The sequence below is a fragment of the Poecilia formosa genome, unplaced genomic scaffold (assembly GCF_000485575.1).
Source record: "Poecilia formosa unplaced genomic scaffold, Poecilia_formosa-5.1.2 Scaffold886, whole genome shotgun sequence".
Taxonomy (NCBI): domain Eukaryota; kingdom Metazoa; phylum Chordata; class Actinopteri; order Cyprinodontiformes; family Poeciliidae; genus Poecilia; species Poecilia formosa.
This window is the reverse complement of record NW_006800825.1, coordinates 19595-33212: the sequence shown is the minus strand read 5'-3', so window position 1 is coordinate 33212 and position 13618 is coordinate 19595. Positions and strand designations below refer to the sequence as shown.

The following is a 13618-nucleotide window of genomic DNA, read 5'->3' as shown; positions in this document are numbered from 1 at the left end:
ATGTTGACGTCACTTTGTTGACCTGTAAATATTTCATAGAGCTTCATGAATGAAGCTGCTTTGGTCACTTTGCCTCACCGTGTTTCTCTGAGAGTCGGGAACAGAGAAAATGCAGAGCCATTTCCTCTGAAAGAGTCTCCACTTCCTGCTGGGACTGCAGAGAATGGAGATGGAGCAGCAGGAAAGGCGGCCATCTTGGTTTCCTGCTCTTCTTTAAGCGACGCTGAGTTTATTTATGCTGCTCCTTTGGTTTAGTGAAGAGAGATCACTGGTCACGTAGTTCTGGACCAGCTGGAAGTGGTCCAGAACAACGGACCACTTCCGTTGGGGAAACTGGGGAAACTGGGGCTGACCACTCTGACCTTTGACCCTTTGGAGAACATTCTGAGTTTTTTTCCTCTTCCTCAGGTCTTTCCCCAATCTAGCAGCAACAAGCTAGCTCTGCTCTGACCATAAACAAACTGAAGGGACCTTGACTTGTTGTTCTGCACTTTAAAATAATAATTTGTTTTTATTCCGTTTTTTCTGAGTTTAAGTTACCGTACTTGTTTGTTTCATCTGTAGAAGAAAATGTCTGAAACTCTTTGGGAGTTGTAAGAAGTTGTAAACATGGAAAAGTTATAATGATGGAAAGTTGATCTAAGCTGCATTGATAATTAATAATTGATAAGTTATAATTGTAAACAGTCAGATGATTTTTGATAACTAGTGAATTGAATGCTTCAAATTTAATGAATTAATATTTAACAATGATATTAATAGTTGGGAAGAAATGTGATGTACAAAGTAATTCTCTGTTATTTAAATTATGTTTTGGTTGTAAATGTATAAAACGTATTAATCAGTTAGATAAGGAACAGAAGTGTTGTGAGGAAAGAGGAAGTTGTTGTGGACACAGAGTTCAGACGGCTGCAGGGAGAATCTGTCACAACAGTTTCAACGGCAAAAAGAGGAATCTTCCAGTAAAGAGGGGAGACCTTATTGCCCAAAACCGCGTAAAGCAGAAGCTCTTGATGATAATTGGGGTTGTGCCTCAGGGACAGTCTTTGTGTTCTCATGGGGAGAAGAGATGGTGGCGACCTACAGGGTTTGGAGAGAAGAACTGATGAGGCCGACCCACCAGCCAAAGGGTGAGGGTTCAGAATCTGGATTTACTCTCCAGGCTGCTGCTTCACATTGAGGTTTTCTTTTTGTTGGAGCCCAGAACTTTATCAGGTTTTGTCAAGAACAAGTTGAAATTTTTTTATTTGGTTTTTGGGGCAACGTCTGTCCACTGGGGAAAATCTGATTTTTGCCAAGTAATTTACACAAAGACTAAATGGATGAACCCAGGAAAGGGATTTCTATGTGGTGTGGGCCTCTCTTTCTCCGTCTGCTTGCATTTAAAAAGTTCTCTCAGCCACAATTTTAGGTAAGATAATTGAACATGATTCAAGGATTCAAAGGTTTTTACAACTTTTTAATTTTTTTCTGTTTTGCTGGATTTCCTACTGTGTGCTTTACCTGCTATGATCTGCAAAATAAAGCAGTAGAAATCTGACTGGAAGTTGTGGAATGTGGAGTTCAACCAGATCTCCAGGTCCCAACCAGGTTTTCTGCTGCATCATCTGCTGCATCACAACTGAATCTAACTTTGTTCTCCTTCAGATCAGCCTCCATTTTGAGCCACAGGATGGAAATAATGTGTTGTCCGTAAGTGTGAGTGTGTGTGTACATGGTTGTTTGTCCTGTCTGTCTCTTTGTTGCCCTGGCGACCAGCCCATGGTGACCCCCTCGCGACCCCAATGGGATAAGGGTGTAAGAAAATGGATGGATGGATGAAGTAATGATAGAAATATTGAACAAACTATAAACCCACAGCTCAGTTTCTGCACAGTTAACCTGATGAATGATCAGCTGTGATCCATCATGACAGCAGCATCTAAAGCTGATCTGTTGGTGTGGAGCAAGAATGAACTTCCCAGATTTAACCTAAATAAACTGATAACTTAATGTAACTTTTTTACAGTGCATCATTGTTCTTGCTGCAGCAACACTCTCTGGGGTTTTAACCTAAAAACCAGAACAAAAACATTAAAAACTAGTTTTGATCTGCTTATTGAAATCAGCAGGAAGTGAATCACATCTTTTTTTGGACCCATTTCTGTCTTTAATAAAGCTGATGATGATGATGACATCACTCCGATATTTTTCTTGTCTGTGGATCAGAACCGGCTTTAACCAGTCCACAGATTTCCTCTCTTCCTCCTCACTGGGTTTCGTCTTTTTCCAGGTTTTCCTCTTGTTGCTCCTCACAGCAGGAAGAAACTCTTTGTCTCTCAAAGTGCTGCTTAGTTCTTATCTTTATGTATAATCCATAAGTGGTTGTGTCAGACGGACTGCAAGTCGAAGTTAGATCCTAAAGCTAAAGTCTGGTATGATGCATGTTTTCACATTTTCTGATTAATTCTGCTGGTTCTGCCTGGTTCCTGTCAGATAAATGACAGCAAATAAACTCCATGTTGTGTCTGAGGTTGTCTAAATGTGAGGTCGACTTGGGTCGTCTCAACTGCTGGTAATGAACCTGGTTCTGGTCATCAGGTTAAACCACAGTAAGAAAAACTTCATGAGGTAATAACTGAACTCTGGATTCCTCAGAAATATGAACGTACGTCTCACTGACCAAATTAAAATTTAATATTTGCTGTAATAAGTGACATGATTGGATAGTTTATCTAAACTTTCAAGACAGAAACTAGGCTTAAAGTCAGAATTTTAAATTCAAACTATACAAAAGTATTGTCACCCTTTAAACATATTTTATCAGCTCCAGTGATCAACCTGGTATTTATGTGAGACCAGAACAAATTATTATATATTCTATTATTAGTATTCTATAAGCTGTTGCATAATTGTACAGTGGAAGGAAACTGATGAACAGTTTTCATATTTTCAACCAAATTATTCATCAGTCTTCATGTCAGTCCAGGCTGCTGGTAGTTCACTTGTTGAAAGCTGATCAAGCCATAGGGTTAGGGTAGGGGTTACAACAGCGCCCCCTGGAGGAACAACACTATAATAACATCAGAACCTGGTGGATCACCTCCAGGAGGCGCTGTAAGAACTTTAGGGCCCCAAGACAGAAGATCAATTTGTCTTAATCTCTATTTTTCTCACAATAATTAAAATAAAAATTCTCTAAGCAAAATAATTATAATCTTCCAGTAAATGACTAAATAACAGATGATGGATGAAAACAGGCAAATAATTGATATAAGTTTAAATTAATTATTCAGTTATTATCTTAATTATTACATTAACAAACTACAAAGCACCAAAACTCACTGAATTACACTGAAAACTGATTAAGTTTTATTTTATATTTTAGGACCTTCATCATCTTTGAGCTGCAGAACTCAATGTAGGACGGGAAGCAGTGTAACCCGTGTAGGTCAGGGACAACTTTGTCCCTCATGTCCACTGCAGCTACACCGTCTTATAGGACCGGTTCTAAAGCAAATCAGAATCCATAAAACCAGCAGATCTTCACTTTGGTCCCTGACAACAGCTTCAGCAAAACCAATCAGAACCTGGTTTGTTTCAGCAGGATGTAGCTCCATTGTTCCTCTTGAGTTTTTATACCTGCTGCTGCTCATCAGAGGAAAACAGAGACGGTGAGGAAGATTCACTCTGGCCTCCTGGAAACTAAACACCACATGTTGGGTTTTAGTGGAAACAATATGTAGAATAAAAACCTGCAGCACGTTTATCTCACAACTGGGTTCTGCAAAAATGTCAACATTAAATTACAAAGTGCCAAAACTCATTGAAATCTGTCTCCAAGTGTTATTGAACACATTATCAAAGTTTGTTTTTCTGATTTTAATCATTTATTGTTTAAACTTAAAGAAACAGAGCTGGATTTAATCTCAGTACCATATAAATGATGGGAAAACCTCAATCAGATCTAAAGAGTAAATTTCTTCATTTTTTTTCCTCTTGTAAAAGTAAATGCTCATCTGTCTTTGTACCAATGAGCATTAAATGCATGTACATTACATAAGAGGCACTTTGATTTTCACTGGAGAAAAGAGACCGGGTCTGGATCAGCAGATTAACTTCTACCAGGTCAGGTTTCTTGAGCTGGAGACAATCACACATCCATAAGTGGCTCAATAAAGGTGGAGCGATGGGAGCTTTGAGTCTGCTGGAGGGTTCAGAGGTCAAACTGACTGACTGGGACGTGATGATGATGATGAGCTGTTCAGACCTTCTGTCGTACAGAAGGTCTGAACAACAGGTCGTTCAGTTTTAGTTCTCACTTCATTTCATTTCAAGAGGAACTGACTGACAGATCAGGATTTTCAGTCAGGATGTTGTTGATTAGTAGTGTTGGTAGGAAACAAGCAGTGCCGTTACCATGGTTACTCAGAAACATGGTGGGGTTTTCAGATGCTTCATTTTGCATGAAGCAGCTTGAATGGACATGCAGCTGAACCAAAGTGACTGCAAATCCAGATTTATCAAGCCATGGTGTTCGGTCACTACTGCAGAAGTTCGGTATGAAAGCTGTGCTCTTTTTTATACATGGGGCCCCTCATTAGTAGAGAAACCAAGAAATCTTCTGACTTGTCCTCTGGTTCCACCTGCAGCTTGAGCTGTGTGACAAACAGAACCTTGTTCAACTCCTGAATGATCTATCAGACGAGGAGTTCAGCAAATTCAAAAAGCATCTGAAGAAGAAGATTAAGAAGATCTGGAATGACAAGAATCCCATCAAAAACAATGTATTGCAGGAAGCAGAGAGGTCAGAGGTCGTTGACCTGATGGTGCAGAAGTACAGGCTGAATGGAGCTGCGGAGGTCATGGTGAATATTTTGAAGAAGATCAACAGGAAAGACCTGGTGGAGAAACTCAAAGATCTGAGTCCTGAAGCTGCAGCTGAAGGTCAGTCAGATGGAAGAAGTTCATGTCAGATTAAACTATCAGGTCCTTCTGAACCACCTGTAACACGTATTAGTCCAAAACTGATCCAGACCTCAACTTCTAGAGTAAAACCTGGATATCAGAATTAGGATGACTGGTTCAATGTGAAGAAACCCAGAGGTTCATCAGACATGAAGCCATTTTACTGGTTCAGGATCTTTAGACCAGACGACATAAATCAGAAGATTTATGCTCTCATCATCAGTTTGGTTTGGGCCCCATTGAAACAAACCAGTTCTGCTGTGCTTTGTTAAAAAAACATTGTGTTGTTTTACTCATGATGGCTGCCATATTTAACCAGACTTTCCAATGATTTTAATTTTTACGTGTCATACTTTCAAACTCTGCTGGTAAATTTAATATCTGGCCAAATGAAGGACTTTCTCTGCCTTTCATTCCAACGAATTTGGTAACACATCTTAAAATGTAACACAAAAAAAATGAAGATTTTTTTTGATGATGGTAAAGAAAAAGTGTAAATCAGTCTGAAAATTTTCACCATATTTTCATGTTTTTCCACTATAATACAGCTCTACATTAAGAAGATGTTTCTTTTATTTTTCTTCCCTGCAGTGAGGAAAGAAAGCGATGAAGCAAAACCTTCAGTTGGAATCACAGAGGACAATGTCTGCTCCATCAAAGATGTTGTGAGGAAGACAGAGGAGGAAGTCTCTCTGTCCCCTAAACCTTCTGCTCCAGGTGAGAAAAAGAACTGAGTAGAAATGGTCCCAGAAACTAAGGCCCTGTCCTGATACTCGCACTCCCACTTCGTTCTGCCTTGCGTCCTTCAAATGTGCCTTCATTTGAAGAGTTTGAGTACGTAGTGCGTCCCACATTCTCCACATCCACCCTTCGACCCGCCCATTTTGGGTCCTATTACACGAAGCCCGCATTCAGACGGACTTTGGCCAAGTGTATCACCCACAATTCATTGCTGCATGTGACGTTTTGAGTTAAAAGATGGATTTAGGGCAATGTTTTGTTGTTTTTCCAGTCTTTATAGAAAAGTCAAAGATAATAGCATGACAAGGCAAGCATTAGTAATAAAAAAGTTGATATGATAAACTGAGCAGCAAAGAGAAGAAATAAAAAAAGAATCATTACAAACTGTGAGGAAAGTAAAACAAAATGTCACAAATGCAAGACAAATTTCAAATCTTAAATTAAGAAATAAGATATTGAGATATAAGATAGTTATTTCCTTATCTATCTAAAGTTAGACTCACTTCTGACTTTTTGGTCCAAATGAGGCAGGAAAACATCCTGTTCAGGTCAAAGTACCTGGAACATTACTATCACCCATTTCTTGACTAAAACCACACAATGAGAGGAACAAAGAGAATGAATCCTCTTTGTCCTGTGAACCTGCTGCTCCTGGTGAGAAACAGAAATTAGTAGAAATGGTCACAGAGACTAAATGTGTCTGACTGTACAGACTTGGGTCTGTCCAATCCTCTCTTTTCCTCCCTTGTTCTGCCCTGCATGATGTTGAAGGTTTGAGTGTGTAGATCAGTGGTGCCCAAAGTGGGTCCTGGAAGGCCGGCCTCCTGCTTGTTTTAGTTCTCTCCCTGGTTTAGCACACCTGCATAAGATGATGGCTCCATGGAGGCCTAAGAAGAACCAGGGAGAGAACTAAAATATGCAGGCCCTCCAGAAACCACTTTGGGAACCCCTGGCATAGAGTCCAGATTCTTCACATCTGGGCTTCGTCCAACCTATTTCCACCCTTAAGCTGAGTCTGCATTGATGCCGACTGTGCGGAAGTGTAATAGAGGAAATCCCATCTCATTTTTTTTGGGGGGGGACCAAAAACAGGGAAATTTCTTAAATGCAATTTGGGGGCAAAGTTACAGAGAAATGTAACGTAGAATGTGGTTTAAAAAGTGTTTGATGTGTTCAAGCTGCAGGACCAAACAGAACTAGTAAGTGGTAATGCACATCAAACACGTTTTTCTCAGTTAATAAACCGTTGAGATCCATTAAAGTCAAACTAAATTTCAAATGTTTGGTTTGAATTTGGCTTGGTGTCTATTTTCTGCTACACCTTTACAAAATTTTAAGGATCTAAATAAAACGTTTTCATGATTAACTTCATTTAATAAAACACATAGCATACAAGTTATGTGTTATTTAAATTTTAACTTGTTAAGTTGCCGTAAAGCGCAGAGCACCAGAGTTTAGTCAAAACAAATTCAGATTTTATTTTGTGGTTTTGAAGGCTCTATATTGAAGATGGAAAGAAATACATACTTTCTTTTTTTATTGTTAGCTGCTCTGTAATATCACCCCTCTGCTCTCGACTCACTTACAGAGCTGTCGGCTAGTGCTAACGCTCAGCTTCTGCCTCCCGTTTCAAACACCTCTTAACATAAAAATTAAAGAGCTAAATATTGTTGAGATTTTTGCTACCATGATTCAGCCAAAGTAATAAAATAACAAACTGCAGTCTGATTTTTATTGTTAAGGTGTTTCTTCCGATTGAGCAGTGAAAGTAAATACTATGTCTACATATCTTTTGCTTTAAGTATTTTCTTATTGTAGGTTTTTGTGTTTGTGCTGCAGAGCCACAGCTAACAGCTAGCTCCTCACTCCAGCGGCTTTAAAAACGTATCCTTATATTTTTTCTTAGAACAATGGTGAATTTATTTTGTTCTTTGTTTCTTTTGCCTTTTCATATTGATATTGTTTAAATATAAAGGTTTCTTTCATGACTTTTTTTGGGACGAACAATTCTAGACTTTTCCAAGATTGGGGGTCCGGACCCCCCAATACCCCAGGATTTCTGCCCATGTTGAAAAGTATTACCTACAATTTATCACTGCATGTTAAAAGGTGGTGCATGATTTTTGTCTTAATTAAAAATTAAAAGAAAATAGTATGACAAGAAATGCATGAGTAACAAAAAATATGATTGAGCAGAAGAAATAAATAAATAAAAAAAAAGAATTACCAGAAACTGAGGAAAATGAAACAGAAAATTTTACAAATGCAAGAGGAATTTTAAATCCTTAATTAAGCTGTTATTGGTACAAAGATTGGGCTACTTTTTGTTGTTGCAATATTTAAGCATTTGCTTAAATAAAATAAAGGTACACTTAGAAAATTTTTTGAAAATGGAGGTAAATTTTAGAAAGTGTCATTTTTAAATAAAAATGTAACCAGAGGATTAAATTGTTAATATAACAACTGGACTCTTCATCCCCCGTTGGAAGACCACAGGGGATGGTCTTATTAATAAATATAACATTTATTATATTGAAACTTGAAGATGGAAAAGATTTCTTCTACAAGATCCACTTCTGAAAATCTTTTTAAAAACATTAATGATGTTGCAATTGAATAAAAGTTTATTGTCTCAAAATCTCAGTCACAAAACGCAGAAAGATTTTTTTTGTGGGAATGGAATGAAAAGCTATTTGGTTGTTATTTTCTTTAGAGATATCAAGAGTTCTTGACGAACTACAGTCATTCATAACAAAACAAATTTGTACAGCAAGCAAAAACATATTTTCTTCACTTTAATTTTCTGTTGGAAGATTTGACAGAAAACTTAAAACCTCCAGGTTAAAAGAGCCCAAAATTTAAAGATCATTATGTTCAGGAATGAAAGAGGTTCAGGAGAGCAAAATCACAGGCAGGCTATTTCCTATCAACAATAAATGCCATTAAATAAATTAATAAAATCTGTATTTGGTAATATTAACATATCAAGTGGTCATGTCAACATGTGGAGAAACATCAACATTTTAAGGTTCTTGGTTCTGACAATTAAAAAAATATCTACATTCTGCTGTTTTGATTGGGTTACCTTTAGGGTTGTAGAGTTTTTGGCCCCTTTTAAAATCTGCTGAGTTCTCCAGTTTGGTCCCAGACAGCAGCTTCAGTGAAAACAATCAGGACTTGGTTTGTTTCAACATGATGAAACTCTGTCAGTCCAGATTCATCCCCCCTTTTGTGTCTTTATTTCTGCTGCTGCTCATCATCACTCAGAGGAAGACGGCAGAGACAGTGAGGACAACTGGTCACCTGAAAACCAAATACCTGAGCAGGAGCCCAGACGCATTTCTGGAGGAGCTTTAAGCAGCTGATGGTAGTGGTAGCAGCAACACAATACTGTCCTACGGCAACAAACAGGATTTAAAGATGTTTTCATTTCAGGCTGAAGGAAATCTGATCCTAAAATGACTGACGATCCTTAACGGAACATATAAACATTTGGTAAGTTGGTGTTTATTTCAGATTTTCTGCAAGGATCAAGTCAAGTTTCATAAAAACATCTTTTAGTTTTAAGAATGAAAGAAATGTTTTTTTGGTGCTGTGTTGATGATTATCAAGAGATTTAAATTAGTATTGTCGTGAAACCTGGCTGGAACTAGTTGAGATCTTTCCAGAACACACAGAAAACAGGTCACAAAAGCCTGGAGCTACTAGTAATCTTGTATTATGACTTAATGTTGATTGAAAAACATGTAATCTTTGTTTTTAAATGCAAAATGAATTTATTATGTTTTAAAGATGAGTAAAATACATATAATCATTTCTTTAACTACTGTATGAGGTTGAAGAGTAAAGAGTAAAAAGAGTCTGATACTGTGTCACAAATATAGGCTGTGGTGAAAGAACTGTCAGCACGGAGGAAAGAGGAAGTGAGATTTTGAGACTATATCTGTACCAGGTGTTTTGAGTTGTTGATCTTTAAAAAGGAAGGTTAAAAGTTGAGTGGAAGAAAGGTTGAGGCTAAATGAAGGCACTTGACGTCAAGGAAAGTACGCACCGGACATGCAGAATATGCAGTATAAAAATATATGCAAACGCAGAATCGAGGTTCTTTGTTCCGCGGCATTCGAGTCGAGCACACGGAGATGCAGAATCAACGGAGGGCTGCGTGGTGATACCCCGGGACGACTGCTCGCTGCACAAGGAAGGAACAAGACCCATTTACCCACAACCCGGGATTCTGATTCGACTGCAGCCCCACACTCAACCCAAAGGATTACAACGATGCTGCAGTGGACATGGGGAATAGACAAAGATCTTTTGTGGATTAAGAACTGAGTTCATTGAGGATTCTCACCAGTTCAACTTTTGATCTATTCTAAAAGGATTCTGCCAAGACAAAGACAGGACTCCATCCATGGACGTTAAAGTTTTCTGCTGCCAAGGATCGTCTCTGCATCTGGGTTCGAGTAATACTGCCTCCCCCAAAGCCTCTATTTAGATTAAGACACAGTGTAGGGTTAGAAGTAGGAGTAATTTCTAAAAATTCTTAAAAGTATTAATTTCTTAATTTTTATTGATAAGCTGTATGTCTTTTCCCTTGCTAAAGCTTGTTAATAAAATACTAAAGTCTAATTTGACGTTGTGGACAGTTAAATTAATTGAGTCAACCAGATTTAATTCTTCTGATTAATGTAAAATCAATGTTAATGGCCTTAGTAAATTATGGTGGCTTCGTACGTTCTTTAGTTCAGATAAATAATGACCCTGGGACTTATTCCTAGTCTCTAAAATTATCTAAACCGGTAACAAGTGCACGTTAATGACAGGGAAAGAACTGCCGTGAACAGATGTGGTTTATGAGCTCGGACACCGGCGAGGCTACTCCGATGTCTGAATCATGGACTGAAGCGGGTCATAACGTCTGGATGAAGGTAGTTAGAGCTTAGACGAGTCTTTCTCGCTCCAAGCTTAAACAAAAGTTCTCTACATTCTTATTTGCGGTAATACCCAGGAATTAGAGGCTTTTCGGACCCGTGAGACGGAGAGCTGGTCAGTAGTCAGTCCGCTGGAGTTTGGGAGGAGTTAAGGGCGTGGCTGAGTACTGTGGATTAACAGTATTTTCCATCTCTAATCCAGTAATTTTTAGATTCAGTTCCATCTTCCAAAAAGACCAAAATAAATTATGAAATAAAGTCTAAAACATAATGAATCTTCATGTTTTCCAGGTAAAAGATGGCGCAGCAGCAGGAACTGGATTTCGGTAAGTGATGAGAAGCAGAAATGAAGAATCTTAAAAGATCAAACTGACCAATCACAGCCTGTGTTGCTGCCATGTGATGAAGCTCTGGTGGAAACATTGTGAGTTTCTGTGAAACCTGAAGGTAAAAACTGAACTCAGATGGAAACTAAAAGGAACCGAAGTGAAGAACAGGCCAGCAGCTCTGATACTTCAGGAATATTTACTATAATTAATTTATCCAGTAAACACATCATTTATTACTAAATTATCTCAGATGGAAAGACTTGCTGTGTCTTTTATTCCAACATTTGGTGACAGAGATGCTAAAGCTTAGAGATGGAGATTAAAAATTTGTTGATGATGGCAAAGAAAGATGAAAATGATGAAATTAATCACAATATTCACCAATAATATCATAATTTCCTGTTTTCTAACATAGTTCAGCTCCATATTTAGGTGTTTCTTTTATTGTTTTTCCTGCAGTGAGGAAAAAAGTGATGAACCAGAAGCCTCATTTGGTCTCATGTAGACAGAATCAGTGGTTGTCACTCAGATATGAGGCAGAAACACAACAGCAGGTTTAGACCTGAGGAGCTGATCAACAGACTCTGAATCTCTGGATGGAGCAACATGAATAGTTGATCTTAGTGACTATTGCGGCTAAAATCCTATATTTACTTACTGGTTGCTGATGTTCCTGGTAGGAGTTGGTTTTACGTGCGCTCAATGAAGATTCGTTATGCTGATCTTCAATTTGACTTATAATCGTAGTCATTTATTTTCAGTCCTATATCCATTGTCTTGCCTTTTCTATTTAGAACCACTTAAATCCAAACCAAGCAAAGTAGAAAGCCTCTTATCATTAGCAACACCTCAACAGAATCACTGAGCCTTATATAACACCATCCCCTTCAGACATACTGTACTCAGAACTCAAATGAAATACGCCCCCTGGTGGCGATAAACACAGGAAAAGATAAATGTCACATTTACAGTCACATTTTTCTCTCAAATATCAGTTTGATTGAATCCTGTTTCTGTCTCTGATTTCTCCCTGCAGAGAAAAAGCTTTTAGATGTTCGCTCTGAGTTTGTGAAGAGAGTGTCTGAGGAAATCCTGAATCAGCTCCTCGATGACCTGGAAACAGATGGTGTCTTTAATCTTTCGGAGAAACGGGCGATACTTGAAGGGAACCCAATCAAATCAAACAAGGCCCGGGAGACCATTGATGCCGTGAGGATGAAAGGACAGAGAGCCAGTGAAATCATGATCAAACATCTTCACCACAGAGATCCCACTCTGTCCAATCAGCTGGGTTTGTCCTCTTTGTCTCCTGCTAAAGGTGAGACACACAGTTAAGTAAAGTTGCTTTTACAGCCTCTACTGTCTTGGATTAAACTCTAGATGATAAATAAATCTGTTTTCTTCAAACTGCACTCAGAAGGACCAACACCTCATGATGTGACTTTTAGAAAACTTATTGAATTCTCAGTAGTTATTCCAATTTTGGTTCCTCTTTGCAAGTCTCCTTCACAGAACGGATCTGGATTTCCTGGTGGGGGTCATGACCCCTCACTCTGAACTAGAACTGCCTTAAGGTTCATTTGACATATAAAAACTGAACAAATTCATAACCTCACAATAAACTGGTTCATGCAGATGAAACATTTCCTGTTAAAGTCCCTTCTTCCAGAACCGATCTCCGGTTCTTGGTGCCACCTTGTGGCATTTAGCATGTTTAGCATGTTTAACATGTTTAGTATGTTCCTCAGAGCAGGAGAACATGTATCTATACATCAGGCTGATATGCAGTGGCAGCTCCAGAATTTCTTTTTCTACAGGTGCTAATGGGGAGCTAAGCATTTTACTGAGGGTGCTATGTCAGATCTTTTTTTCTCTATAGTTATTGTTAAGAATGGAAAATCCTAACCGATGAATCAAAATTTGTATTGACACATGGAGCATAAAATCAGCCAACAAAATCATTAAGACTACTTGTTTTATTCACTTTAGTTATCAACACACATGCTTGTTATTTTTCAGACTGATTTGCATTTATTTGACACTTAGACATCAACACAAAAAGCCTTCAGTCATTAGCCAGATTGCTTCCAGATAATAATACGTTGTTTAGGTTAAAACAGCATTCATGTCAAAGGGGATACCTTAGTATTGACCCTTTGCAACTACGACACTTAATCATTCGAAACGCCATGATGTAGATCAGAAGCATTGAACTGAGTTGAGCTAAAGTTGATTTTCCAAAATTGTCTTTCTGAGTTTATTCATAGTTTCTACTTAATGGAATCAAGTTAATTTGTCTGCGAACGTAGCACACCTGGTTGGGGCTCATAGACGGTGTTACAAATTAACTGGTGGCTAAATTAACTGGTGGTGGCAGCTGGGGAAGACAGATGTTTCTGTGGGCGTGGCTTTTTAGGAGCCCTTTACCGAACCAGGAAATAAACAATGCGATAAGCTTAAAAAACTATAAATCTTTGCAAAATTGCAAAGATCTTGTTCTTGCCATTGAGCTGGCTTCTCAGGACTTGCCTTATTCGTTGGAGGTATTTGGCTGTGGCTCCTTTCCTTTTGACCTCATCGAGGTTGCAATTTGCTTGTGGAATTCCCAGGTACTTGTAACTGTGCTCTATGTCTGCTATTGTTCCCTCTGGGAGTGAGACCCCTTCTGTG

At 38.5% G+C, this 13618-nt stretch overlaps 1 protein-coding gene across 4 annotated transcripts in view; it reads left to right on the top strand.

The window, feature by feature from the left end:
- The first annotated feature begins 1009 nt into the window (after window positions 1–1009).
- LOC103131971 (protein NLRC3-like) overlaps window positions 1010–13618 on the top strand; it is a 15916-nt gene continuing 3307 nt past the window's right edge. The window contains exons 1-10 of one of the 4 annotated variants that reach the window (XM_016667056.1): window positions 1010–1411; window positions 1648–1698; window positions 2476–2610; window positions 3368–3426; window positions 4776–4926; window positions 5539–5664; window positions 8956–9055; window positions 9124–9183; window positions 10911–10945; window positions 11985–12266. In XM_016667056.1, coding sequence (XP_016522542.1) covers window positions 10918–10945; window positions 11985–12266 — 310 coding nt within the window. In that variant the 5' untranslated portion in view covers window positions 1010–1411; window positions 1648–1698; window positions 2476–2610; ... (4 more) ...; window positions 9124–9183; window positions 10911–10917. The remainder of the gene's footprint in view (window positions 1412–1647; window positions 1699–2475; window positions 2611–3367; window positions 3427–4775; window positions 4927–5538; window positions 5665–8955; window positions 9056–9123; window positions 9184–10910; window positions 10946–11984; window positions 12267–13618) is intronic. The other 3 variants (XM_016667057.1, XM_016667058.1, XM_007543716.2) reach the window with 3 other exon arrangements.